The 25,904-nt window shown below is 50.0% G+C and overlaps 1 protein-coding gene across 1 annotated transcript; it reads right to left on the bottom strand.

The window, feature by feature from the left end:
- Window positions 1-11,990: 11,990 nt before the first annotated feature.
- Window positions 11,991-25,904, bottom strand: LEP (leptin). The gene is made up of 3 exons (XM_070616542.1): window positions 25,694-25,904; window positions 16,406-16,576; window positions 11,991-14,788 (listed from the first exon to the last, which is right to left on the bottom strand). Exons 1-3 carry the CDS (start codon window positions 25,730-25,732, stop codon window positions 14,429-14,431), a joined length of 570 nt encoding a protein of 189 aa, XP_070472643.1. The 5' UTR covers window positions 25,733-25,904; the 3' UTR covers window positions 11,991-14,428.

Below are 25,904 nucleotides of genomic sequence, written 5' to 3'. Positions count from 1 at the left end.
GCCGCAGCGCGGGCACGCACGGCCTCAGGCAGCGGCGCGGTGTCTGGGTGTCTGGGTCGGGCAGAGGCGGCGGCAGAGGTGAAGTCCGCGTTTCTGAGCAACTGGCGTGGAGAATGCGGCGGGGCCTCTCCGGCCAAGCGCCGCCTGCAGGTACCTCTTCAGATGCTTGGCCCCTTCAGGGGCAGGGTCGACATATGAGGCAGTCACAAAGACACCCGCCTCCACGCGCACACACTTCAGCATACGAGCCCTTTCTCTGCTGTTTACCCTCATCAAATACTGTCTTATTTCAACAAGGGGTTAAGTATAAAAGATCCATATCAAACTCAGTAGCAAGCTCACGCCCAGGAGTGTGAGGAGGGGGCGTGTGACCGCTGTGGGGTGAGGAGGGGAAGCTTCCCACAAGTGGAGCGTGCCAGCGGTGCCCAGGTGCTGTGTTTGCCCCTCTCCTGTCCCTGGCATCGTCATCTAAACCGCACAGAAACCCCAGGAGGTGGGAGAGAGAGGTGGGAGAGCCCACCAGCTAGAATGACAGGGCATGGATCAGACCCCAGATATCCCGACTCAGGCCAGCACGTGATTCATTGAGGACCACCCCACAAACTCCTCCCCCTCCCCAGATCTGTCAGGATTCCCAAAACTTTGCCGTTACCGTCCCTCAACCCCATTTAATACTGGAGGGCTTGGGGGCTTCAAGAATTTCTTCTTCAAACAAATCATGCTGTAAGTTGCCGATCATTGGTCACTATGACTGTAAAAAGATTCTGGCACCTGCAGAGGTGGGAGGGGGGAGGCATGGCAGGGCCACTAGGACCCCAAAGACCATCTTTGTGTGTGTCCCACAGCTCCGGGAGCCTCCTCTGCCCACTGGGCTATGAGGCCCTCTATCTGCTCCTAATTGCTTCTGTTTCTCTGGAGCCTGGCACCTAGTAGGCACTCAAGAAATGTTTGCCAGACAACCATCTTTACCCCAGCTCCTCACATGCCAGAATTTAATCAGTCCGACCCAGAACCTGCCAGGATTGTCCAAATGGCTGCCCTTTGCACTCCTCCCTAACCCTCCCTCCCCCTGCCTGCTCCCGGGTGAGCGTAGTGGCAAGGGAAGCCACAGGATTCCTCTGGAAATGTTTTTCATAATCTAAGCTCCAGTGAGGGATTTGGGAATTCCTTACACAGCCAATGTGCATTTGGGCATAAACACTTGTCTATTAAAGTCATCCATCATCCAGCCTCCTGGCCAGGCAAGGCTGGGCAGGCAGCTCCAGGTCTCCAGGATGCTGCACAGAACCCCTTGGGGCTGTCTGTTCTGGGCCAGCGCCTCCTTCTTCTCCCTAAGGCCCCCTGCAGGCCACAGCTGGCCCCTGAGACAGCAGCTGCTCGTCCTTCCTCCTGGACTGGGGACACATCTGCATTCGGCAGTGCCCAGATTAATCTCTATTACCTTCCCGGCTGACTGTGCAGGAGCTGAGCAATTTCTCCGGCCCCCACTCCCCTCCCCTGGGGAAACAAAGCCGAATTTTCCTGCAGCCAACGCCCTCACTAAGCAAGGAGATTACGGCCGTGTCAGGTTCTAGGAAGAGCAAGGCCAGGGTGTGCTCTTAGGAGGGCAGGGAGGCAGCCAGGGAGCTTGCGGCTCCCCAAACAGGGCAAGTGGAGCAAGGCTGTGAGACCAAGTGATGCAACATGAACAAGTGGAGACTGAGGAGAAAAGCAGAGAGAGAAAGGGGTGAGGGAGGAGGAGGAACGGCTCTTTTGCAGGAGATTTTATTTATTTCTATTATCTTTAAAGTTAGACTTCAAGAGGAATCAGGAACAGAAAAGCAATAAAGAAGCAGGGAAAGAAAAAGCCATGGTGTCGGGCAGCTGGTGTGTGCTTCAAGGACCTGTGGGGTACTTGCTCCATGCCCAGCCCCACGCCAAAGGCAGAATGCCAGGAGTCACCCCACCCTTAGGGACAGAAACAGGTCACCACAGGAGAGTGCTTCCTGGGCAACATTTTTCTAGGAGACAATCACATCCTGAAGAGCAGAGACTGTGACTCTGGCTCATTTCTGTATCTACGATGCTTAGTACAGAGCCTGGCATACTACATACAGTAGTTGCTCAATAAATAATAGCTATATGCTAGGAGCTACTCAAAGCCCTTTGCACATGTAGATTCATCTTATCCTTTCACAAGGTTATGAGATAGATACCATTACCGTCATTTTACAGGAGAGAAAATGAAAGCACAGAGAGGTTTTGTTACTTGCTCAAGGTCACACAGTTAGAAAGCAGCGCTGAGATTTGGAGCCGTGCAGACTGATTTGAAAGATCATGCTCTTATTCACCATCCTCTGCAGACCCTTCAAAGAAAGAGAGCAAAAAGAAGGAAAAATATCTTAGTCATGAAATTGAAAGAGACCCTGGATGTCATTTAAATTCAACTCTTTGTTTTATCAGCTAAGGATGAGAGAGGGGAGGAGACTCGCCAAGACCCTTGGCACTAGCCAGCTACAGGCAGAGCTAGGATTAGAACCCAGACGTCCTGACTTCCAGTCCCTGGAGTTTTCTACTCCACCAGCTTGTCTTGCAAGAGAACAACCAGTGCCCTCTAGGGTTTATAAACTGGCTTTTTAATAGCATCAGTGTCCACCAGGGTTGGGAAACCAGTGAAAACTGGACCTCTTCTCTCCCTCCCCCAGGCTGGCTCCACAGGGCGGACTCGTTCTTCAGGCCTTGGCAACCCAGCCCAGCAGGAAGACATTAAGCCTACAGGTCCCAGGAGGTGGGCAGGAGATGTCCCTGAGGGAAGCTGCCCAGGCCGGCCCTCAGGAACCTGGCCTCTGTCTGAGGCCCCCAGTCCTCTGGGGCCCAGTCCAGGACGTGTGGGTGTCCCGTGTGGATTTTCCATTCTTGGATTGTGGCATAATTTCTCAGTTCTTTGGCAACCTGAATACTTAAAATTTTCAGGGTAATTTTTCTCCCAAGGCATTTGTTCTGGATTGCTAATGTCTGGTACATAAGATATCATTTTTGATTCAACATATTTAAGCCTCATTTTTCCCCTAGACAAGACAAATTGAATTTGTGTCTTCCCATATGGGGTTTTTCAAAAAGATTGGTGCTGGGATGAGTTGGGTTTCCAGAGTGGTGTCATTTGATTAGTCCTGACATTCCGTCTCCACTTATGGGGGAGGGTAATTATAGATATTCCAACTGGGAGAAGGTGTGATTGAATTTTTCTCCTATGGGGGAAAAACAGATCCTTTCAGATGGATGAGTTTCTGGCATTTGTTATTTTTCTCTGCTGCCTGGAGGAACCTTCCAGAATAGAAGCCTCCCAGCAGCACACAGCCTGATCATCTAGGGGAGACTTTGCCCAGACTGGGGAGGGCAGGGTGAGCAACCTGGGCCCCTTCTCTTCTCGCCCACACAGGCTGTAAGTCTGGTCCCGTTCACCTTATACAATTCTAGAAAGGCGCTCTGATCTGCCTAAACCCCACTGTGGGGCCTGGGGCCAACACAGTAGGTTTCCCAGAGTGCATCTGGGGCTGGGTCACTTCCCCTCTGGTCAGTCTGTTCTGCTGAGCTCTCAGGACTTCCACAATGAGTCCCGGTGGCAGGGCTGGAAGGGTGGGGTCAGGGCCCACTTTTGGAGGAGGCGCCATTTACCTCCTCGCCATGTGATTTGCTCAGGACACTGGGCAGTGTTTGCATGAGGGAGGATCCCTGGGGCTTTCTGGGGCAGGACCAGGAATGGGGGGTGGTCTCCAGTTCCCCAGAGGCTCTTCCTCTCACGACAGAAGACACTGTCTCCTCTGGCCACCCTGCCTCTCTTCTTTTCTTTGGTAACGAGCAGAATTTGCTAGTTGTGTGGAAACTCAGGAGGACAGCCAGCTGTCTCTCTGACCAGGTTTTTCAGCAAGGGGGATGGACACAGAGGGGACAAGGAGGGCGGTGGGTGGAGGAGAGAGAGTCCTTGGAAGGGAACCTCCAGCATATCAGGCTGGAATTTCCACACAGGCTTGAAATTTCCCCAGCATTCCAGGCCCTCCCAGACTTGTCCCCTCCCTCTCTGTGACTAAAGCCCCAGTCCTATCCATGGCCCAGCTACCGGCCCCTTCGAGGAGAGAAGGAGCTGGGTAGGGGTGGAGGAGTCCACAGCAGGGTCGAGCCACAGTGTGCGCTTCTGGGTGCTCGTCCTGAGCCACAACTGCTCTCCAGAGAGCTGGGCCGGGGCTGCATGTCTTGGACCTGCTTGTGGGTGAGCCCAAGTGCCAACATAGTGTGCTGGCCTCTAGTCATGGCTGTCAGTGGCTCTGTGCCCTGTGTTTGTATTTTGGTTCTTCTGAGCTACTGTAGTTTGCATACCACAAACTGTGGAGGTAGCTCTGATTAGCTTTCCAGCAATAAAGTCTAATCTTGTTAAATAATTGAAGCCTTGAATAAATGCCTGCTTGTTCCTTGCCAATATTTCTCTCCTACCCAAGGCAACATAGCTCTGTAACCTTCAGCCGGTCACTTAACCTCTCTGAGTCTATTTCCACATCTAAAGGAAGTGAGTATAATACTATACTCCTCCACCCTGGTTGTTGTGGGGATCAAATATAACAATGTGTATGACAGTCCTTTCTAGACAGCAAGGTGCTATTCTCCCATAAGAGATCATTACGATCACCACACTTATTGAAAGGCGCCCAGAACCGCCATGCCTTACAATATAAAGTGTCAGCAGCATGAGCTCCATTATAAGGGAGGAAAAAAGGAACCAATTTTCCCAATGGAAAAGAGTGACCTCAGACAAAGCAGAGCGATCAGTAAAATGACCCCAATGAAAGCAACTACAATTTGGATGATTTCGTATCAAGGCCCACTCCAGTATAACCAATAACAAAAATGTTCCCCATTCTTATCAGGAGAAGTTCTTAGTTCAAGGACAATTGCTCCATCCTCTTCTAAGCCCAGAGTCAAATGATATCTTTTATTTGATGCTGTGTGGTTGAATTTAAGAGCCAGTCGGAGCTGGTTTTGGTTCTTAGTACAAAAGAGTAAAGGGTCAAAGTGAGTCTCCTTTCTTCCCTCTCTTAGAAAGAAACCCAGACTGGAACAAGGCTCTGGAAGGCTGTCAGGAATCAGAGAGGCCAGGACAGAGAAGCTCAGAGCATTCCCAGAGGGGTCATCTGTTGTTGCTGCCTTCCAAGAGTCAATCCCTCCCTCTTTTTGGTAATAGAACTCTCTTTTCCTTTGGGAAATAACCCCTTCCCCATTCTCATTTCAAGTGGGATTGATTCCTTCCCCAGTTTCTGGGATGACTTGGATCTGACCAATCAGAATACTGCATCCTCCTGGCCACAGTGATTGGTTCAGCAAGAGGCATGTGACCTGAGCCAGGCCAATGAGAATTAGCCCTGGGACTTTGGCTGGAACAATTAGAGAGGAGGTGCTCTCTTTCCTGGGGAGTTGCCAAGCTGGAAGGTAGAAGCCTGGAGTTTTTGGTGGTTACCTTTGCCGCCACCTGAGAATGGTGTCAATATTGAAGAAGCAGAGCTGAGAGATAGAGAATGATTCCTGGTGACAGAGTTTGAGCACTGGTTCAGCTGCACAGGAAAGGCAAAACAAGGCAGGGTAGCAGGTTTAGGATTGGTTAGTTTGAATGCTTTCAGGGGGCTCTGGGCTACTGGGGCTGTTGAGCTGTCTGCTACCTGGCCCTGGGGTGATTAGGGCAGAGGGATGGTGGCCCTGGGTGTGAGAGCCCAATAGAGGAGGTGGTTGGTGGTGTGGGCTCTGGGATGGTTGGCTTGCATTTGAAGGGCATGCTCCTTAGAGAGCTGTTTGCTATCTCTAGGAATTAACTAACCCTGGGAGGGGAAGTCCCTCCAGTGTCAACAAGGCCCCAAGATGTCAAAGCATTGGTAAATACAGAAAATTAAAAACATGCTTAATACAGCTGGGATGGCTGGGGCTCTCTCCACACTGCTGTGGAGTCCTCTGGTTGCTTGTCCTCTTGGAGGCTAGTCTCTGCTCGCTCCATGATGGCTGAAGGCTTCCCGGCAGTGGGAGAAGACGAGCCTCAGAGTGCAAGCTCTTTTCCAGCCTCTGCTTGTGTATTGTTTGCCATTGTCCCATTGAGCAAAGCCCGTCACATGGTCAAGCCCAGAATCAGTGTGGGAGGAGACTACCCACGGGGGTGGAGACCAGAAGGCATGACTGATGGCAGCTGTCACTGCCAATGTCCGCCCACAGCCCGACCGTAGGGCAGCTCCAACTGTGAAATTAAGCCAAAGTTTGCCTTCTGCTAAATTCTACCTGTTGATCTCCAGTCTTCCTCCAGTGCCCTCCACAGGACAAAGCTTTAGCAACCATATCTGATTTGGGATCATCTAAGTGGACAGACTTCTCAGAATTCCACCTCCTCTCATGATTGTTCTTTTGCTCCTAAACTTAAGGATGCAAATGCAAAATGTACATAGGGGTTTGGCTCTTGAAGTCAGACACCCATTCAGCCAACAAATATTTGTTTTGTACCTACTCTGTGCCAAGATCTGGCCAAGGTGCTGGAGATTTGGTCATAAACAGAATCCACCTGAAAGACCACCCCTGCCTGTCAAGAGCTTATATTTGTGTGAGTAGGGGAGGGGAAGGTTGGGGGGAATATTAATAAACAAGTGTATAAGTAAAATATACAGAAATGAGGGAGAGTGGATGGGTGAGGGGGGGGAAAGCAATGACTGTGATTAAAGAGCTCTTCACCCAAGAAAAGTAGCAGGCAGGTGACTGATGGAGGGAGCTTCAGGCGATGCTGACAGGGAAGGGAAGCAGAGCTGTGAGTGAACCCTGGAGACATCTATGCAGGCATCTACTTACATTGTGTGTGTGCGTGCGTGTGTACAACCACCTCAGCCTGCAAGCTCTTCAACATTAGGACACTGACATGGCCTGCAAGTGTTTTGTTGACTGCTGTCCTTCTGATAAGGAGAGGTGAGCATGGGATGGCAAACAGAAGATAGATGGAAATCTGTATATGTGTGTCTGGGACAGGGATGGGCTTGATAAAGAGAGAGATATGTGTATATCTCCAGCCTGGGTGTTGCAAATCTGAAGGCTCAGGTTCTAATCCTCAGATGTGAATCTTTGGACAAGTCCTGTGAGACCTCTCAGCCTCCATGGGATAAATAAGGAAGGCCCTGCCATGCTCCCCAAGGGTAGGAAGGGTCATAAATCCTTCCATCCTGAAGTACGGAGGGGGGTTCCTGGATTGCTTCCGTGATCTCCAAAAAGTTACTGAACTGTGAAGACCACTTCCAGATTTTGAGTCAGATGCAAGATCCAAGCCCAAGTGAGGAAGGGAGAGGGGGCTTCCCTTCCGGGACCGTCTCAGGACTGGGGGGTGGGGAGGCCCCGCTTCCTATGACTCATGCTGCATCTGCTAGTCCTCGCTCAGTAAATACACGCATTTTAGAAACAGAAAAGGTGAAGCTGTGAGAGTTAGCATATCCTGAGGAATTACGGCAAAAAAAAGGGTGAAGCAGTCAAGACAACGTCAGGGTTGGTTTTCTGATCCGTGATAATTCTTGGGGAGGTCTGCCTGAGATGAAACACTGGCCTTCAACAGGAAGGCCTTGCCTGAGGGTCAGCAGCATTGAGTATCCACGGGCCTGGCTTAGGCCCGAAGGAGGACACCTCATGCACCTTCTGAGTAGGTCCCTTGGCCCCATTCTGCACTCTCTGAAATTCCTGAACCTTATGTGGAGGGTGTGTGGGGTGTGCGAAGGTGAATAGGGGTCTGCTCCTGCCCTGGGAGGGGTCTGAAGTAAGCCAGCCAAGAAATGGGATGAGCCTGCCCCTGGCTGTGGCCAGATGCAGAGCCCCAGGGACAAGGTTTTGAAGGTAGGGATGAAGTACTTTGTTTTTTTTGTTTTTTGTTTTTTACAAAAGCTTAAGCGGAAAAAAGAGACAGGAATTCCATTTTCCTTCACAAATGATCTGAGGGCTTCTTTCCCTGTACAGTGTATTTAATATGGAGGGATAACTGCAAAGTGGGGATGCCATGATTTCCCTTGGGGACAGAAGGGGAGTTCCAGGTCCCACCCCCACCTCCCCCAGGCCCAGCAGGGATGGAGCAGAGCTGAAGGCCCTGATTTCCACCCCTTTGCTTTCTCCTAAGAGCATTAGGACTTGTCTTTCCAGCATCTTGCAGCTGGCTCTTACCACTCTCTCCTTGTTTAATCTGCTAAATCTCTGTTTGGTTCGCTGTTTCACACCCCACACTGACAGTCTGCCATGCCCCCAAGGCCCTGGGGCATCTGCCAGGAGTGAAATCAGATGTGAAGTTAAATACAACTCGGTTTCGGGTCATGTTCTCATTCTCCCTCTTCCCTGCACCCCTCCTCCTTCCTTCCCCAAAATGCAGAGTGCCCAGGCTGTAGATGAACTCTCGCCAAAAATGTTGATTCTCAAAATTTCACCCCAAAAGTAGAGGACACGGTATAGTGAACTCTTGTAAACATCTCACCCAGCTTTAAAATTATCCCCATTTTGCTGATCTTGTTTATCTAACCTCATATATATATATTTTTTATTAAAAAAAGTTTTTATTGAAGTATTTTAAGATAAATCCTAGGTATCATTGCATTTCACCCTAAACAACTGTGATTTGAATCTCTAATGAATAAGGAAGCATTTTTAAATAATTAATCACCATGCCATCATCACAGTTAATAAAATTAACAATAATTCCTTACCATATTCTAGAACGGAATCCATATTCAAATTTCCTTCATTGTCTCAAATGATGTCCCATTATTGGAAAAGACATTTTTTTGCAGAAAATATTCAATAATTGCGACTCCTTTGATTTGGCCTCATCTTTCCTCCAATAAGTTATCATAAGATGATGCCATAGATCGAATGTTTATGTTCTTCTGAATTCTTATGTTCGATCCTAACATCCAGCGTGATGGTATTTGGAGATGGGGCCTTTGAGAGATGATTAGATCGTGAGGATGGAGCCCTCCTGAGTGGGATTAGTGCCCCTGTAAAAGAGACCCCATAGAGCTCCCTTGCTTGGTCCACCATCTGAGGACGCAGAGAAAGATGTGGTCAGTGCACCAGGAAGTGGGTCCTCATCAGACATGGAATCTGCTGGCAACTTGATCTTGGACTTCCGGGCCCCAGAAGGGTGAGAAGTACATTTCTGTTATTTAGAAGCCACCCAGACCATGGTATTCTGTTACGGCAGCCCGAACACACTAAGACAGGTGATGTTTAACTCTCTCTACATTTCTTCTCTTTTCACTCCCCATTCTCTCTCTCTCTTCCTTTATTTTTTCTCCTTCTTTCCTTCCTTCCTTCTTTCTTCTATCTTTCTTTCTTCCTTTTCCTTCTTCTTTCCTTCCTTCCTTCCTGCTTCTCTCTTTCTTTCTTTTCCTTGTTGATCTTATCATTCTTCCATCTTAGTAGATTCCTCTTCTTGTCCTTGTTCTCTTTTCCGTGTCAAGTTTTCCTTGAAGGATTGCCTTCTTCCTGAGGTCCCCTCTCTTCTTTCCTCTCTCAGGCCTCGTTCGTCGGGACGGCCCAGGGGTTCTCTGAGCTCTGGTGTGTGGTCCCTGCACCTCTCTAGAACCTTGCTTCACAGTTCTCCCAGCATCCAAATCCATCTCCACTGGCTTTGCAGTTGTCTTATTTTGAGTTCCTCTGAGAGCAGTGCCCGAGACAGGGTTCTGGTGCGGGAGGTATATTCGGGAAGTGACCCTGTGAGGCAGGAATGAGGAGCAGGGAGAGTGAGATGGGGAAGGAGGAAGAGCCAGTGGAAAGTGTCTTATTGATGTGGTGACTGGTGCGGGCACCCGGGGCTCAATCCGTGGAGGGCTCAGAATTGCCCCTGTGGAGGGTGGGAGGCTGGGGCATTTAACCATAGACCCCCATTCCCCACTGGCTGAAACTTGCTCCTCTGGAGCCTTCGCTTTCCCCCTCACTTTCAGGCTGTCCTGTGTGGGCTGTGAGGGCTCCGTAAGGCATCAAAGTGGAGAGATGGGGGAGTGCTGTGCAAAGGAACTGCACATCACAGCTGCAGCTGATCTCAGAGGTGGACCAAGGGCATCAAAAGCGTCTGCTACAGCAATTCTCATTCCTTTTGCTTCCCTGACTCATTATTTCTAATAACAACAGTATGTTTACTGAGTGCTTTTTGTAAATCAGTCATTGGGACAGTAGCTTCCCAAACATTTAATCATCTAATCTTCTAAAGACCCATGAGGATGAAGCTTTTATACTCCCCTTGAATAGATGACAAACTGAGGCTAGGAGAGGGGAAGTAACTTGCCTAAGGGTTAAGCATCCTCTGGGCTGGGAGCTGGGGTGGAGGTGAGGCCTGAGCATGGGGGCTCCATTACCTTCTCCACACCCTTGATTCTACCATCCTCAGGTCTGAGACCGTGAGTTCCCAGGGCGAGGACCCCGTGGGCCTGAGGATGGCAATGTACCAGTGAACTTAACCCAGGTGGATTTGTGTGGTCAGGTATCACTAGGCCTAGATCCTGATGTTAAAAGTCTGGAATAAATAGCTCTAAATTCCTTTTGGAAAAACGAGGTGTAATTTTTTGGGAGTGTGTGCAGCAAGTTTCTGGGATGGTGTCTTCTGGAAGGTCTTGCAGGTTGCCTTGACTTTTTCTCACTAGTCTCCACAAAAGTCCTGCCTTTGGAGGTTGAACATGGCCAGATGCTGCCCCCAGACTCTGCCAGCTGTTTGGCAGATGTGAGCTGCTGCCTCAGGGGAGCACAAGAGAATGCCTGAGGATAGAAAAGGATCTGGAAGGACAACGTGAAGAACATGCCCTTCACATTGACCCTGGAAGTCACCTCACAGAGGAGGGAATGACGTCTCCAAGCCTCTGCTCTGAGGGCCCTGTTACTGTGGGCTAGCTTCCCAAGCTACTGTCAGAAGTGGGGCTTCTCCAGCTTGTGACTGCTCAGAAACAAGACAACTCAGACAGTCCCAGATGGCCACCAAGAGGCAAACACATCGTCCCCGAGCCCCTGTTTCCCACCTCAGGCAGGCAGAGACTGGGGTGGATCATGGCACTGCCATCTTCTGAGTCCCTGGGGACAAGTGCAGAGGAAAGAGATGGGTCATGGCCTGGACTTCTTAGCAACATTGCCCAAAAAATTATGGGTCAATATACTTATTGCCTTGACTGGTACAGAGGTCAGCCACTTCCCTGAGCTGCCAAGTGACCCACTTAGGTTGCTCCAGCCACATCTGACTGCCCCTCTTCTTTGGTCTCCCCTCATTTAGGAGCTTGGTTCCCCCTTCCTCCCCCACCCAAGTTAGTATGCCGAAAAGGATGGGCCTCTGTCATCGGTACTGAAGGTGAGTTTGCACCCATGTGGATCTGGATCACTGACATTTAAAGCCTGTTGCTAATTGTGATGTGAAGGGAAAGAGGTTCACTTACATCTACTGTAGCCAGACACTGTACTGGGTCATTTAATGCCCAGAACAGTCAGCAACCTATTCGGAGGGACAGAGGTCCTTGAAATCACCCATGGAAGTGATTGTCTTGGATGGGCCAGTCCCCGAGGCCTCCCCGGGACTTGGGGGGAAACTACCAGGTCCCAACTGTCCTACAGGGATGGCTGTGGTCTGTGCCTGCAACAAGAGAAGTCCTGTCTTTTCAAGTCTATGCACCTGGCTGGGTCTGTTATTGGGTTAGAAGCTTTTGTTTGTTTGCTTGCTTACTTGGGGTTTTTGTTGTTGTTTTTGTTTTTTAAATAATTTGGTGCTTCTTAAGGTTGATTAGCAGACCCACACTGACTCTGGCGCAGAATGTGCTCATGTTGCCAGCTCTGTGCTTTGGGGGAGTCCTTTAGCCTGAATAAATGGTGGCTGGCTGTGGCCAAGCCCGGGCAGAGCTGACCCCAGCAATGGATGGAGGCCAGCCAGGCCTTGCCCTGTCACACGCAAACAGCTCATCAGAAGCCCCTCCACAAAAGGCGACAGAAAACAAAGACCAGGGGGCAAAGGTAGTTTATTTGGATTTTTTTTTTAAGTTACAAAAAAAGACAATCATTTACCTTTTGGAATTTTCACACTCTGGGAATGAGCCATAAGCCAGGTTTTGTGAGCAAAAGGCTTAAAACACGCCAGCCTGACTAGGTGGCCATGGTTATCTAGGTCATATTTTCCGGAGCAGGTCTGACTCTCCCTCACATGAGTCTCTGCTCTAGAACTTTTGACTCTTAACCTTTTCAATATCAAACTTCTTTGCTCCCCAAGACTTTTTCAACACGTCCCTTTCCTTCCTATCTTCCCTTTCTCTGTCTTTCTTTGTCACTGGCTCCTCACTCCTTCATACTGGCGTCTCAGCACACCAAAGATTCAAACAAAACAGCCTCCTCCCTCCAGGCAATTCACTTCCCTCACCTCCTGCAAAATCCAGGACCTCGAAATCCCTCTCTTCCAGAAAGCATTCCTGGTCTGCCTTGCCCAACCCTGTTCAAACCTTCAGAGAGTATTACCTGGCTTGAGGAATACTCTGGCGGTCAGACGACCTGGGTTCTAGTCCTGGTCCTGCCACCTGTCTGCTGTTATGGTCTTAGATATTTTCTCATTTTAAATTCTCAGCTATTCTGCTTCAAAAGGATGTGGCTACACAGTAGAGGCTGATGTGCCCTGAAAAGTAAAAATGCTACCAAATGCAAGCAGGGTTAGTCTGCGGGCCCCCCGGGCACTGCCACCGCAGCTCAGCATTTCCCACCTGCTGAAGGTCGCATGGTGTTTCAGCAGCTCAGTTGCCAAGGTGAAAAGGCAGCCTTTGCATGCTGGTGAGTGGGTTTTTTACCATCTGGAATGCAAGGCCCCTGAGGGCTTGGCTGGCTTTGAACGTTTATTTGGTGAGCTTCTCTAGCCTGTAGCACCAATTGGGGCTGAGCACAAAGTAGGTGCTCAGTCTTAAAGTTGATTGCTTTGGTTCAAATTTTCTTGGACAGACCCACCACCCACAGTGTGATGGCTGCATTATGGTGGCAAGATGGTGGAAAGCCCAAGCGTTCTTGTTCATCCTTTCTGAACATGACCTCTACTGGGAAGGGTGAATCTGGCCGCGTGGCCTGGGATCCTGGCACTCACTCAGCAGTGCTCCCAGGTCTTGGGACCATCTGCTAAAGCCCACAGACCTCCTATGGATTTCGCCTTTCCACTGAAATAAAAATCCTCCCCAAATGGGTGGGAAACATGGCCCCTTCCTTTGGGTGAGCCAGTCAGATGAGAACCACAACTGGGCACGTAAACCCTAAAAGGGACACTGCTATGTCATAAACCCAGTGTGGGATCAAACCTGGACCATTCAGAGGGCCAAACCAAGGGCCCCTGCCCTGTCAATCACCCTCTCCAGTTCAGGACCTTCACTCTCTGATAAGAAAGACCATACTCTAGCAGTCAGAGAAGGCCAGAGCTCACCACTTTCCTAACAAACAGTGGCTTCAGCCCCACTCCTCCATGGGCAGCGGGCAAAACCCCACAACTCCTATGAAGGAGTCACCTCCATCTCTTTATTTTCATGAAAACCCCCTAAGTGGCTGCAGAAGATGAGAAAATGACTTCACCTCATCCAAAGAGCCCAGCACACAAATATTATTCAGAAAATACATTCTGGATCCTTCCCTCTCCCGTCAACACATTTCCTATCTCCGGGTGCACACAGCTATACAGTATACTTGGCAAAATTCATCTTCTTCTTTTTAAATTAACCTGGCCCTTGGAGATCCGCTTAGGGCAATGCCATTGCAAACACTGTCATTCAAAGTCACAGTAGAAACAAAGCCAGTTATGAGAGAAATAACTTGAGAGCCCTTAGGTCACTCAAAATGGGTTTGCCTTGGCCAGGCCCATTGATGGGATTGGAAACAGCACCCCAGGAGCATCTCTAATCCTGGCCAACCCCAAAGAGCCTGGAAAAGCCAATGTTTGGCTTCAAATCCATCCAGAATAAATGCATAATAAATAAATAAGTGTTTCCAATTTGGGTTGCTTGGGAGTTTCCAGCTATGTGTGGACGTAGCCTTCATGGTGCTCCCCAGAATCCTCAGATGGAACCTCGCTGGATCGTCCAAAGGCTCTGCAGCCCACCTCCTGAAATCATCCCGGGTCACACTGAAGCGTGCAGTGAGAGGGGAGGTAGACAGAGAGGAGACTTTTGTGAGAATCCCAGATCCAGTCTACTGTTTGCTGGATGGGTGAGCATGGAATCGGGTATTTATATCTTTGGTTTCAAGCAACGTGCCTTGGCGTCTTATGCCTTTGGAAGTGTGGCTTAGAGGAGCGAGAGAGAAATGGACAGGAGTCCTGGATAAAGGATGTCCACACGGGCTCTCTTCTCCTGGAGACACCTGGAAGCCCAGGTTTCTTCCATCGACTTTGGTCCTTGAGGGAAGAGAGGCCTTCAGGACCTCAGCACCCAGGGCTGAGGTCCAGCTGCTGCAGCATGTCCTGCAGAGACCCCTGCAGCCTGCTCAGGGCTACTACCTCTGTGGAGTAGAGTGAAGCTTCCAGGACACCGCCCAGGCTCGCCAAGGTCTCCAGACCCCTGGCCTGGGGCAAGGGGCAACTCTTGGAGGAGGCCAGCAGGTGGAGAAGGTCCCGGAGGTTCTCCAGGTCATTAGATATCTGGATCACATTTCTGGAAGGCAGACTTGTAAGGATCTGTTGGTAGATTGCCAATGTCTGGTCCATCTTGGACAAACTCAGGACAGGGTGAAGCCCAGGAATGAAGTCCAAACCAGTGACCCTCTGTTTGGAGGAGACTGACTGCTGTGCAGGAGGAAGGGGGAGAGCAAGAGCTCAGCAAGGCGGAGAGAAGAGAATTCTGCAAAGCCCTCAGCCTTTCCCATGTGTGTGGGGCCTCACTCTCTTGGTTGCCTCCTTTTCCCCTTCTGCACCAACCTGGCCTAGGCCCTTACTTCTTGTGCCCAGGTGGCTGCCAAGCCTTCAAGCTGGTCTCCTGGACTTCTGTCTTCCTGTCCTTCCCAAACCACCCTGCCCTCCACTTCCAAACCAAACTTCTCAGGCCATTTCCTTCTCCAGATGGCCTCTGCTATAGAACCAGCCCCAACTCCCTATTTCTTAGTTTAGTCTCTTCCTCAGGCACCTGAGGTCCTCTATAGTGCCCTCTCCCCAGCTGTCCTCATTGCCTTCCACCCCCTGTGGACTCCTCCCTCCCAATCAGGTTCTCCACCAAGTCTCACCCCCTTAGGGGTCAAGGCTCCCTCCCCAGCAAGTGCCCCACCTCACTCCTCTGCTTCACTAACCCTGGTTACCAGGAGGGGAAGCCCCCTCCCCCCCTGCCCGCAGCACTCACTCCCTGTACCACGAGGTCGGGACACTCTGGATCTATCACGTGCAGCCTTTGAATGACTATTTTGAAAGCAAGGAGACTTAAGGGTTTCACTCTATGAAATGCCCAAGACTCGTTTCTAGTTCTGAGCTGTCCCTGCTTCTGGCCACCTAACTTCTTCCTGGCTGCCCGTGGCCACTGTCAGACATCCTCAGTGGTCAGGAGACATGGAAGTCTCCAGATTGCTCCATGCAGGGCAAACAAGCAGGCTTTTAAGGCTGGGGGCTACTAAAAGACACAACTGCAAACCTTTAATGAGGGCACACTCTCTTCTAGTTCTGAAGGGTGTGTGGGGGCAGGGGACGTGTTTTCACCTGCTTTATCAAATTTAATCTCATAGCAACCTTGTGAAGACCCTATGATAGTCTCACTATCTAGATGATGAAACCAAGGCTTAAAGACAGTGAGGATCCAGATTAAGGTTTTACAGATAGAGAACAGAAGTGTGAAGATTCACACTTAGTCTCCCTAATTCCAAATACAGACCCCACCTGGGAAAGGGCCGAAGGTCTAGCTTTGTTGGCCCCAGAGCAAAGACCCAGGGGGTGTTGATAACCGTTTGCAGACACGCAGAGGGTTGTATGTGAAAGAGGGTAGACTTGCTCTTCTGTGTGGCCTTGACAGGCAGGACTAACAGTAACAGGGGGAAGCTGCACAGGGCCAGAGTTCAGCTACAACTAGGAAGACCGCCTACTGACAAGCACATTCTAGAGATGGGATAGAGGCCCGAGCAGATGCTACTGGGGGTCTGGTCACCTGCCAATGGAACACAAGGACCTTTATGGCTCCTCTGGTTCTAGGCACTAGGATTCAAGGAAGCAAATCCTACGATTCAAGTCGGGGAGGAAGGAGAGGAAGGAGGCAGCAGGAGATGGAGGGGAGAGGAAGAGAAGAGGCAGCTGCTCATGCAGTAGGAGGAGTCAAGGCCCCCATGGCCCCTCCATGTTGCTGCACAAGCCTCAGCTAACCTCTCAGGTCTCAGTGTCCCCGTAGGCACTCTATGTGGGGTCCCAGTGTCCCCAAACCCTCCCTACCATGTGTGAAATGTCATTGATCCTGGTGACAATCGTCTTGATGAGGGTTTTGGTGTCATCCTGGACTTTTCGGATGGGCACAGCTTCAATGAAGAACAGATAGGGCCAAAGCCACAGGAATTGGCACAGGGGTCCACAGTGCATTTTCCTTCCAGGATGTGCTTCTTGGGCCTGAAAACAGAAGGAACCATACATTGCAAGTCGCTGATATCTCAGAAAACACCCATACGCCATTACCAACCTCATTATCGGATGTGGATAAAGATAGCAGGCTTTCTGCCCTGGCTATCATCTCCTCAGAGTCAAAGACAATTCATTATCTAGAAATACATTAATAAAATGCATTCTCCTGGGGAGAGGCAAGGCCTGATCAATAAAACCACACTGAGGTGTGCTGTAGACCACAGAGCAGGAAGCCAGGGCGTGAGCAAAGGGATATTGTGATGATGATGTGACCCACTGTGTGCTTTAAGCAAGAGACTGGGTGTGGTTTGAATCCAGCCCTTTACTAGCTGCATGACTTCAGGGGCATCACACAGCCGCTAAAAACTCTACCTTCCTCCCCTGCAATATACCTATCTCTAGGCTTCTACGAGGATTAAGTTAGATAATGCACGTGAAAGAGCTTTAAAGGTTTTGTGAAATGTACTCTATTACCACCCTATTATTAGAGATTTTGTTACTTGTCCTCTCCATTACTCTCCCAGTGGCCTGCTGATATCTCCACAATGGCGTTTATCACTGGCTTTATTACTTCCCTTCTCTCCCACTGGGAGCATGAATCCAACCAGCACTTATGGGAGGTCTGATAATATGTCAGATACAGTGCTAGGCACCAAGGATACAATAGTGAACAACAGATGTTCTCAAGTTGCTTACAGTTTAATTGGAGAGAGAAATGGGTAAACAGACCATTCCAATACAGGAAAAAAGAGCTTTGCAAGAAGGACAAGTAGAAGATATCATGGGAGTACAAGGAGGGCTTCCTGGAAGAGGTGTCACCTGAGCTGAGTATTAAAGACTGAGCAGGGGTTAGTAAGAGTAGAAAGTGGTTGCCATGATGGCCAAGAAAGCAGCTGCTGCAAAGGTGTAGAGGCAAGAGAGAATATATGACACGTTCACCCAGAATATTTAAAACTTTAAAGTCATGAAACCATGAATTGTAACATTAATAATATGCAGATCCTTGATTAAGCAGCAAAGTTTTAATGAGATACATGAGGCAAAAGGTAATAAAATTAAATGTATGAGAGTCTGTGGCCAATGATCCATGCTAAGTATGTATGGATGGGCCTGAAATAATAATCAAATATAAGTAAATATTAGCATGAAGGTTCTGGAGATGGCAAAAAAGTTAATCTCTGCTTTTTGTGTTCTGCCTCATCTGGGTCTTAATAAAAAACAAGTAATACATTTTCTGTCCATAGGTGGCAAGATTGGTATAATCCGTATTCTGGCAATATGATAGAAATAAGCAGTCTGCTTATATATTATTTATAATGCTTGATCAAAGGTATATTTTTTGTCTGAATTTTTTAGAAGGGGAAAAATGAGGCTCAAGTAGATGTGTTAACTTGCCCAAATGCAAACAGGTAAGTGGCAGAATCCGGGGATTCTGCCTAAATCGGAAGGGCTGGGATGCTTTCCACCCACTCCACCCGACCCCCAGTTTCTCCAGCCTTTAAGGCAAAGCCTGAGTTACACAGCACCCCAATGCCCACCCCAGGGCACCTCCTGGGACCATGGCTCTTGGGAACTAATACCTGCTCTAGGATTAAGCTTTAAGATTGTACCCCCATATCAACTTCAAATATGAAAAATACTAAGGAGTTCGGGATGGGGCACTTCAGATGTTTTTGTGCTTGTTTTTTCTCTTAAAAGTTAAAACTCTTCCTATTAACTACTTATTACCTGACTGAACATTTCCACCAAATGCTTGCGGAATGGAGTTAAATAGTGCTAACCCGCCAGTAGGATTCCATGAAACCCCAGCAAAGGTGGAAAAATAATGATTAGGCTCTGAGGCTTCAGCAGCAGGCTCTACCCACATCAGCTGTGTGTCTCTGAACGAAGACACTTAACTTCCCTAAAGCATCCGTTCCCATCAGTAAAATGGAACTCACAACACCACCTGGCTCAAAAGGGTAAATGAGATGAACCAGTAAAGCCGCTGCCCATTGAGTGCGTGGGCTGAAGTGTTGGGAGTAATGTCCGATATTTTTGAATTGTGTGATTACTGGGGAGGGCTTGAAACGCTCAGGCAACACTACCTGTAGCCAACCCTGAATCCAGTAACTGACTTGTTGCCTCCCCGGGGCCATCTCAACAGGGTTCCTTGTATTTCTGGGTCTTTCCTCTGCAGCACAAGATTGAGTGATATCCTTTTCTAGAATTCATGGGTTAATGACACCCTCCTTCCCAAGAGAATTTATTACCAGATTAACTCTGGTCATAGTCGCTCTCACATAATGGCCACCCTGTAATACTTGAATGGAACAACAGTTTTACAAGCCCCCTCTACCACCACTGATAATATGCCTCAGTGGATGCTGAGAATATATTGCAGTTCCTTGAAATGTGGGATTGAGAAGCTGGTGCCGAGAAAGTCTGCCAAAGGGGAGAGGCCAGGTTTAGCGGAGCCCCATGGGGGGGCTGCCGAGAGAACTCGTAATAGCTCCATCTGAGATCAAAGTGATGGCGAGAACCTGGCCCACCAACACACATGACATATAACACACATGCTCACACATACACATCAACACACCTAACCCTTTCAGTAGAGGCTGCCTGCTAGTTATCTCCAATACATCCTCTTCCCTTCTTCCCAAGCAACGGAACATCTAAGTTTAGACAAGGATGTGGCCATCCAGAATAAATACTACATTCCCAGCTCCTCCCAACTAGGTATGGCCATGAGACTAAATTCTGGCCAATTAAATAAAAGCAGAAGTGCCACGTGGCAGCTCTCGTGTTGTGTGCCTTTGCTTCTTCCTTTTTCATCCTTTCCTTCATTCAGAGGTTTGAACTGTGGATGTAGTAGCTGGCATTCTGGCGCATTTTGCATCATGAGGACACAGGCCTCACTTTATGAATGGAAGAGTAAGGAGCTGGAGGAGCCCAGGTCCCTGAGTACTTCGGGGAGCTGAGATGCCATACTGGCCTTGGACTGCCTATCTCTGGACTTGTGCTGTGTAGGTGAGAGTCATAACCTCTTTCTTGATGAAGCCACTGTTATTTTGGGTCTCTGCTAAATGCAGGCAAACCCAGTGCTAACCAATTTATACACCCAGACATGGGCAACAGAAAAGAGTGGGCATCAGGTATTCCTTGGTTCACCTGAGTGTCAGTACCTGGTGAGGCCTGGCCGTGGCCCATGAAGGTGGGGGGATGGCTGGTAAGAGCAGGGTTTAGGGACCGGGGAGGGAGGGATAATTCAAGACAGCACCTACAACTTCATTGAGCAGCACCTGACATGTAATAGTTACTCAATGTGTATTTGATGGTTGACAGTTAACATGCGTTAATCACCCACTGTGGGCCAGGTACAGCGGTAAAAGAGACACGGAGCCACAGGAAACTGGGAATCAGGAGTGGGGAGGGCCAGGCGGAAGAGTGGTTTCCCCAGGAAGCCCAGGTAGAATACCACGGTATTTGATGCTGTCGACTACTTACATATATTATTTGTTAAAACTAAGAGTAACGAACAAAACTGTGCTCTTAAAAAACTGATTTAAGAACTTATCTAATTAACTACAACACAAGGAAGAACATTTAAACAGATAAATTGCCTTGGGTAACTCAGGGGAGCAAGTCATGCATAAAATTATGAGCTCTAGAGTTCAGCAGGACTATGTTTGAGTAGGAAGTATAGGCCCTTGGGAAAGTTCGCTAACTTCTCTGAGACTCAGTTTCCTTAGTTATAAAATGGGGTTGATACAAATCATAATTCCCACCTGTGGCTGTTACGTGGATGAAATGGGATAATGCATGTAAAGTGCCAGCTCTGTGCCTGGCACGTGGCCATCCCCGATACATGTGAGCTGTTATCACTGTTGTTTCCAGCTAAGGAATCAAGGAGGCATCTCGGAGGAGATGGCATTTGATAAGGGCCTGGAGAATGGGGAGGAATTGGGTTTGTGAAGGTGGGGGCCAGGTCAGCCCTAGCAGAGGGTGAAGAGACCAAAGAACACTGGTGGCTCCGGAGTTGGTGGCTCACAGCTGGCACAGCAGACGTGACGGGCGAGGAGGAGGTGAGGGGTTGGGCTGAGCGCCAGGTAGAGGCTGGGCTTCCTTCTGTGGAAGTGAGGAGCTCTGACCACTCCCAGGCAAATACTTTCAGCCCAGGTGACAAGAAGAATGGAGATGAAAATTGGCAAAGGCACTCAGAGATGTCTGGGAACGAGGGTTTGAAAGGTGCTGATTTGCTAGTCCTGGTAGGATCTCAGGTGGACCTGTCCAGCTGACAGTTGGGATTGAGGGTCTCAATTCAGAAAAAAAGGCTGCAGAGGTAGACCCAGGAGTGCTGGTTGGAGCTGCTGGCGGGAGTGAGTGGAGAGAGCTGAGGAGGGAGGAACGGGGAGGGAGAAAGGCAGCTGTCAGCCATCTGCCTGGGCTGTAAAACCTTTTCTCTCTAGAAGTTTCCAAAGTGGTTTTAAACATTTAGGAGCTGTTATTTTCTAAGATGAACCGCTAAATGTTGACGAAACAGCCTGTCTCTCATTTTCCCCTGACCGTTGTTCAAGCAGAGCCTGGAGAGGGGTACCAAGGGGGGAGGGCAGGCGGGCCAATGGGCCTGTGTGCACACTGCCTGCTGGGCCTGCCTCCCGGCGCTGCCCTCCGCTCTGCTGGCCCCCCTGCCACTCTCCTCTTCTCATCCTCTGGACCACCTGCTCACTGGCTTTTGCCTCAGGCTGCCTTCCTTCTCCTTTAATTAAGACCCTGCCACTGCCCATCATGTCTACCATCATCCCCTGCCATGGTGCACTGGAGAAGAAAAGAGAAAAACCAGAAAATGGAGCCCTCCAGGGCAGCACTGGATAATGAAATGTAATCACAGAAAACAGGCTTGGGGCCAGCAAGAGAGGCTCACGTAACCGTGCTGGCCCCACCACAATTTTCAGCTCTCTGACTTCACCTGGGTCCTGGGGGCGAGCCGCACCTTTACTCATCCTTCGTTGACTCCCCACCCCTTCCCCACTTGGTAGTTCTATGCTGTCCCCCACCATCTCCCCACCTCAGCCTTCTCCACAGACAAGCTAGCCTCCTATTCGGTGAAGCGGCACCCTCCAGACAGGAGCTCCCTCACCACCCCCCACCCCCACCCCCAGTCCTTGGGGATGAGGCAGACCAAGTGGGGGACCTCTATGTCAAGGTAGGGGGGCACTTCTCTAGATCCAGGCTAGAGGGTTTGCTGGGCAAGGTCAGGCTTGCCCACAGCCTTCTAATGACAGCAGTGGGGGAAGGTGGGGCAAGCTCCTGGTCACAGAGGCATTCCCTGGTGCAGGCTGCTAGACTTGAGCTAGCCAACCTTCTCCTCTTCTCCTGGTTGAAAGTACCAGATGTTAGCAAGACCCAGCATACCCTTCTCTCTTCCTTCTTCTCTTCTCCAGCCATTAGGTTTTCTCCACCCCTCTCTCTGATAATCTTTGGTTTGCTAGTGTGAATTAAATTCGGGTAATGTGGTGGTGGCTTTCAATTATGAGGAAAAGCTTTGGCTAGTCTAAGGCCTCTCCCTGCAGAAATCCTTCCTGCGGGCTCCTCCTCTTCTTCCCTCTCACCCTTCCGTCCTTCCTCCCTCCATAACCTCAAGTCGGAAGGGACTTGGGGATGGGGAAAGGACAAAGGATACATAGAGACAGAGAAGATTGGGTCCTGGTCCTTCAAGTTACTCAGAACCCAGTGAAATAGAAGCTTAAACAGGTGACACAAACTGGTAAATGTTATGAGGGAAGGAGCATAGAACTAGGGGAGCATAGAGGATGGGGGTGACTCTGGGGAGGTGAGGACAGCTTTGCAAAGGAGGCAATATTTGAACCGAGACCTGAAAGACAGGAGCTCCCTGGGGAAAGAGGGCAAGCAGAGCATTCCAGGCCAAGGGGACAGTGTGGAGCTGGGGAAAAACATGGTGGGCTTTGGGAGAATTCAATATGTTAGAAGGGTAGAGCATGTGAGGCTGGAGAGCTAGAATGTCCCGGCCTGGATTCTTTGTGTAGGAGGGACCTCGTGGTTGCACACAGACACAGACACAGACAGACAGACAGACAGACACACACACCCCAGCCCTGGAGGCCATGTTTGCGTGACCAGTGGTAGGCAAGAGACTGTACTCTTTTCTCCTCCCATTCCTTGTCCCTTCCTCCTCCAATCCCTGAATGGGTCAGTTAGCATCTCTCCCAGGAATTTAAAGTAGGGCTTCTGAGAGCCCAGTTCTCTCTGTTGAGGGCTCAGAAGCTCTGGGGTAGCCATAGTTGGCCTCTAGTGCATGGAGTAGCTGAGAGAGACCAGGGTCCATCCAGCCACCGAGAAGTAGTTACTGTCACTACCTGTGCTCCTTCCTGACCTTCTTTCTGGCTCCTGACCTTGTTGCTTCTGGGTCCTCCCTATCCTAAGCCTCCAGTCTGAGATACTCTTTTCCACATATACTCACTTGAGTACTGTCAACTTCCTGAACATACTTTTCATCTGGGAGACATATAGATGTACACGTGTAAGGGAAACAAGTGTCAAGAAGTAAATTCACCCTTGCTATGGGTGATGCATTCTTGAGAGTCTCTGTTCTGTTTTTTAAATGTTGGTTGCAATACACAGTTTGAAAAACACTGAGCCAGCATGAGTGCTTTTCTCTTATTTGCAACCAAGAGGCTCGTTTGAGAAATCATGTTAACATACTTAACTGGTAGCCAGAAAGTGGGTGTAGGGGGTTATATTCTTTCTGTTCACCAGAAACTACTCTTATATCCTATCCCATCAGGGATAAGTAGGTTTCAATTCCTGTGTCTTTCATGGGGACCTTGGTCGGCTTCCTGTACCTCATATGTGTCCTCTGCCACCACATGGGCCCTGATTCCCTTCAGCTTCCTGAGTTCTCCTCCATCTTAACTCCCTGCCTTGGTCCCACTCATCAGCCTGGCTCTTGCTGCTGTGTTCTGGGCCTCCTGCCCTTCTCAGAGACCTCTGCTCTGCCCCGCCTATCTTCCTTGTGGCTTCCCCCCTCTTCCTTGGCACCCTCCAGCCTGAGGCACCCCAGAGAATGAACGCAATGTGTGCACAGATGGGGATGAAATCTTCTATGGGATCGGTAAGAGGTCAGCATTGACACCCATCAAAGACTCACTGCCAGAGAGTTGACAAACAGGGCAGGAAAGGCTGTAAAATGCAGTTTGCTGAGAAGCAAGGCACATTTGTTATCACACATGGATGAAGGATAAAGGATTCCATGAGCCCAGGCATCCGGTACTGTTTTTAAGCAGAAACAATCTCTTTCTATTTCTCTGAGACAACCGTGTGGACAAAGGAGAATTTTGAGGCTCTCAGCTGGCAGGCCAGAACAGAGGTGCCACCACACAGGGCCTACTGATTGACTGATTACGAGAGAAATTTGGCTTGATTTTCCTTTAAATTACATGCATGCTGTTCAAGGATTCTACCTCCCCAGAGCCCGTTCTCTCTCCCTGACCTCCACGTTCCCTTGGGTGACATCTAGGCTGAAGCAGGGACAATGACCGGGGTTCTGTGAGGAGAGCTCTCCCAAGTGGCCACCTCTACACCCTGCATGGGCCACTCAGACACAAGAGGCATCTGCCTGGAGCTAACGGGCAGGAATTCATTGCAATTTCCCTGGCTATCTCCTTGGCACTTGGAGCCATTTCCTGGAACGGAGCAGAGGGGAAATATTTCCCTAAAATGCCAAGAAGAGTTATTTTGGGCATGAGATGTCCAAAATATGAGAAGGACGCTCCTTTGGCCAACATGGAAACGTTTCCCTCAGCCCAATGTCCACAATTGCTTGAAAAGGAAAGAACCTAAAAACATCTACTGTTTTTCTCTTGCCTGTCCCCTTTACCTAAATGAGAGAAATGACCAGCACGGCCTTTCAGCTCATGAGGCAGTCAGACTGGGAGCAACTATGGTTCTGCAGACCACCCGGGTGGGAAAGAGATTGGGAACGCTCTCTCCCACCAGCCCCAGCTGATGCTGCCACCCCAGAACCCTACAGAACAAACAAAGGGAGCTGATAGAGGTCAATTCTCACAAAGGGGAGTCATCCACTTGTGATCCAGGGGGCAGTGCTTTCAAGTCCTTGCCCTCTGCCCCGCCTCCCCAGAAGACCACCCCGCCAGCAGAAAGTAATCATCTTGTTTCTCCAAAGCGGCTATTCTCAAATGACAACCAGGCCACTTGTCACACTTGGATCTAACTGTATTTAAAGAGTCACTTTTCTAAAGTGCCACTACCTTTAAGCTATAGACACTGGAGTGTAAAGGTGACCACACCCACCATGAAATCTAAACCAAGCAGGAGAGGAGGCAGGCCTGGTGGATCTCACCTGGGGCCCACCTGCCAGCAGAGTGTTATTTGGTGCTCTTGGCTACAGCGGTAGCAACAGTGAGAAATGTAACAGGCCTTTCCCATGACCTGCTGTTCTGTCACCCCAGGGAAACCCTATTTTATCCATTGTAGAAGGCAATTTGCACGGCTTTGAGACCAGAAGTGGTGAGACCCAGCACAGTTTCTCTGGGAGATTTGGGTTCTTCCTGACAGTTTTTCTCCCCACGTCTACTCCACCTTCATCCTGGTCCTAGGCCCCAGCCTTATAAGCCCCTCTCATTCAGAGGTCAGGACCCCCAGCTGGAAAATAATGCCTGAATTCTCATCAGCAGAGCAGGGCTATATCCAGTCCTCAAAAACGGAAGGCTCCTATCGTGGTCCCCAAACTCCCAACTTTACCCCCCAGATAGGGGCAGGGTACCTGATCTTTGAGGATGCCCTCAAGGCAATTTCTAAAGCATCTCAGCGGCCGGGCTGGCGGCTCTTGAAGTCTCCTGGGGCCCTGGCTGGCTACGTGAGCAGATTCCTGCCCCGTGGACATGGGCACAGCTCAGCCTCGAATCCAACGCTCCCCGGCTCCCAGCCGCCTTCCCTCTGGTGCAAAGCTACCATAGTCCAGAACCAAGCCATTCGCCCTGCCCCTCCCCGCCTCAGTTTCCCCGGGGGCTGGGGTGGGTGGGGTGCTATAGCCTGCCAAGAAAGACCGGCGGGGAAGGAGAAAGGAGCGCGCCTGGGCCTTACCTCGCAGCTGCTGGCACCGCGATTCGTCCGGGGCTCCATGCCTGACCGCCCCTCTTATAGCTGCCCGAGCACAACTTGCGCAACTGCCCGGCGGGCCCCGGCGCACCCCAAGCGCCAGCTCCCGCCCCGCCCCGCCGGGCAGCGCAGGGCCCGGGGCATCGAGGGAGGGACTCTGCTGCGCAGGAGCCGCTACGCGCGCACCCTCGGGTAC

The sequence above is a fragment of the Equus przewalskii genome, chromosome 4 (assembly GCF_037783145.1).
Source record: "Equus przewalskii isolate Varuska chromosome 4, EquPr2, whole genome shotgun sequence".
Classification (NCBI taxonomy): Eukaryota; Metazoa; Chordata; class Mammalia; order Perissodactyla; family Equidae; genus Equus; species Equus przewalskii.
This window is presented reverse-complemented; position numbering and strand designations above follow the sequence as displayed.

What these genes read in the sequence shown, in the direction of transcription:
- LEP (XM_070616542.1), bottom strand. Translation starts at nt 25,732, where the DNA reads ATGGAGCCCCGGACGAATCGCGGTGCCAGCAGCTGCGAG. An exon ending in GCGGTGCCAGCAGCTGCGAG is followed by an intron (nt 16,577 to 25,693) that starts GTAAGGCCCAGG and finishes TTCTGTTTTCAG; the next exon opens with GCCCAAGAAGCACATCCTGG. An exon ending in TCAATGACATTTCACACATG is followed by an intron (nt 14,789 to 16,405) that starts GTAGGGAGGGTT and finishes CCTCCTGCACAG; the next exon opens with CAGTCAGTCTCCTCCAAACA.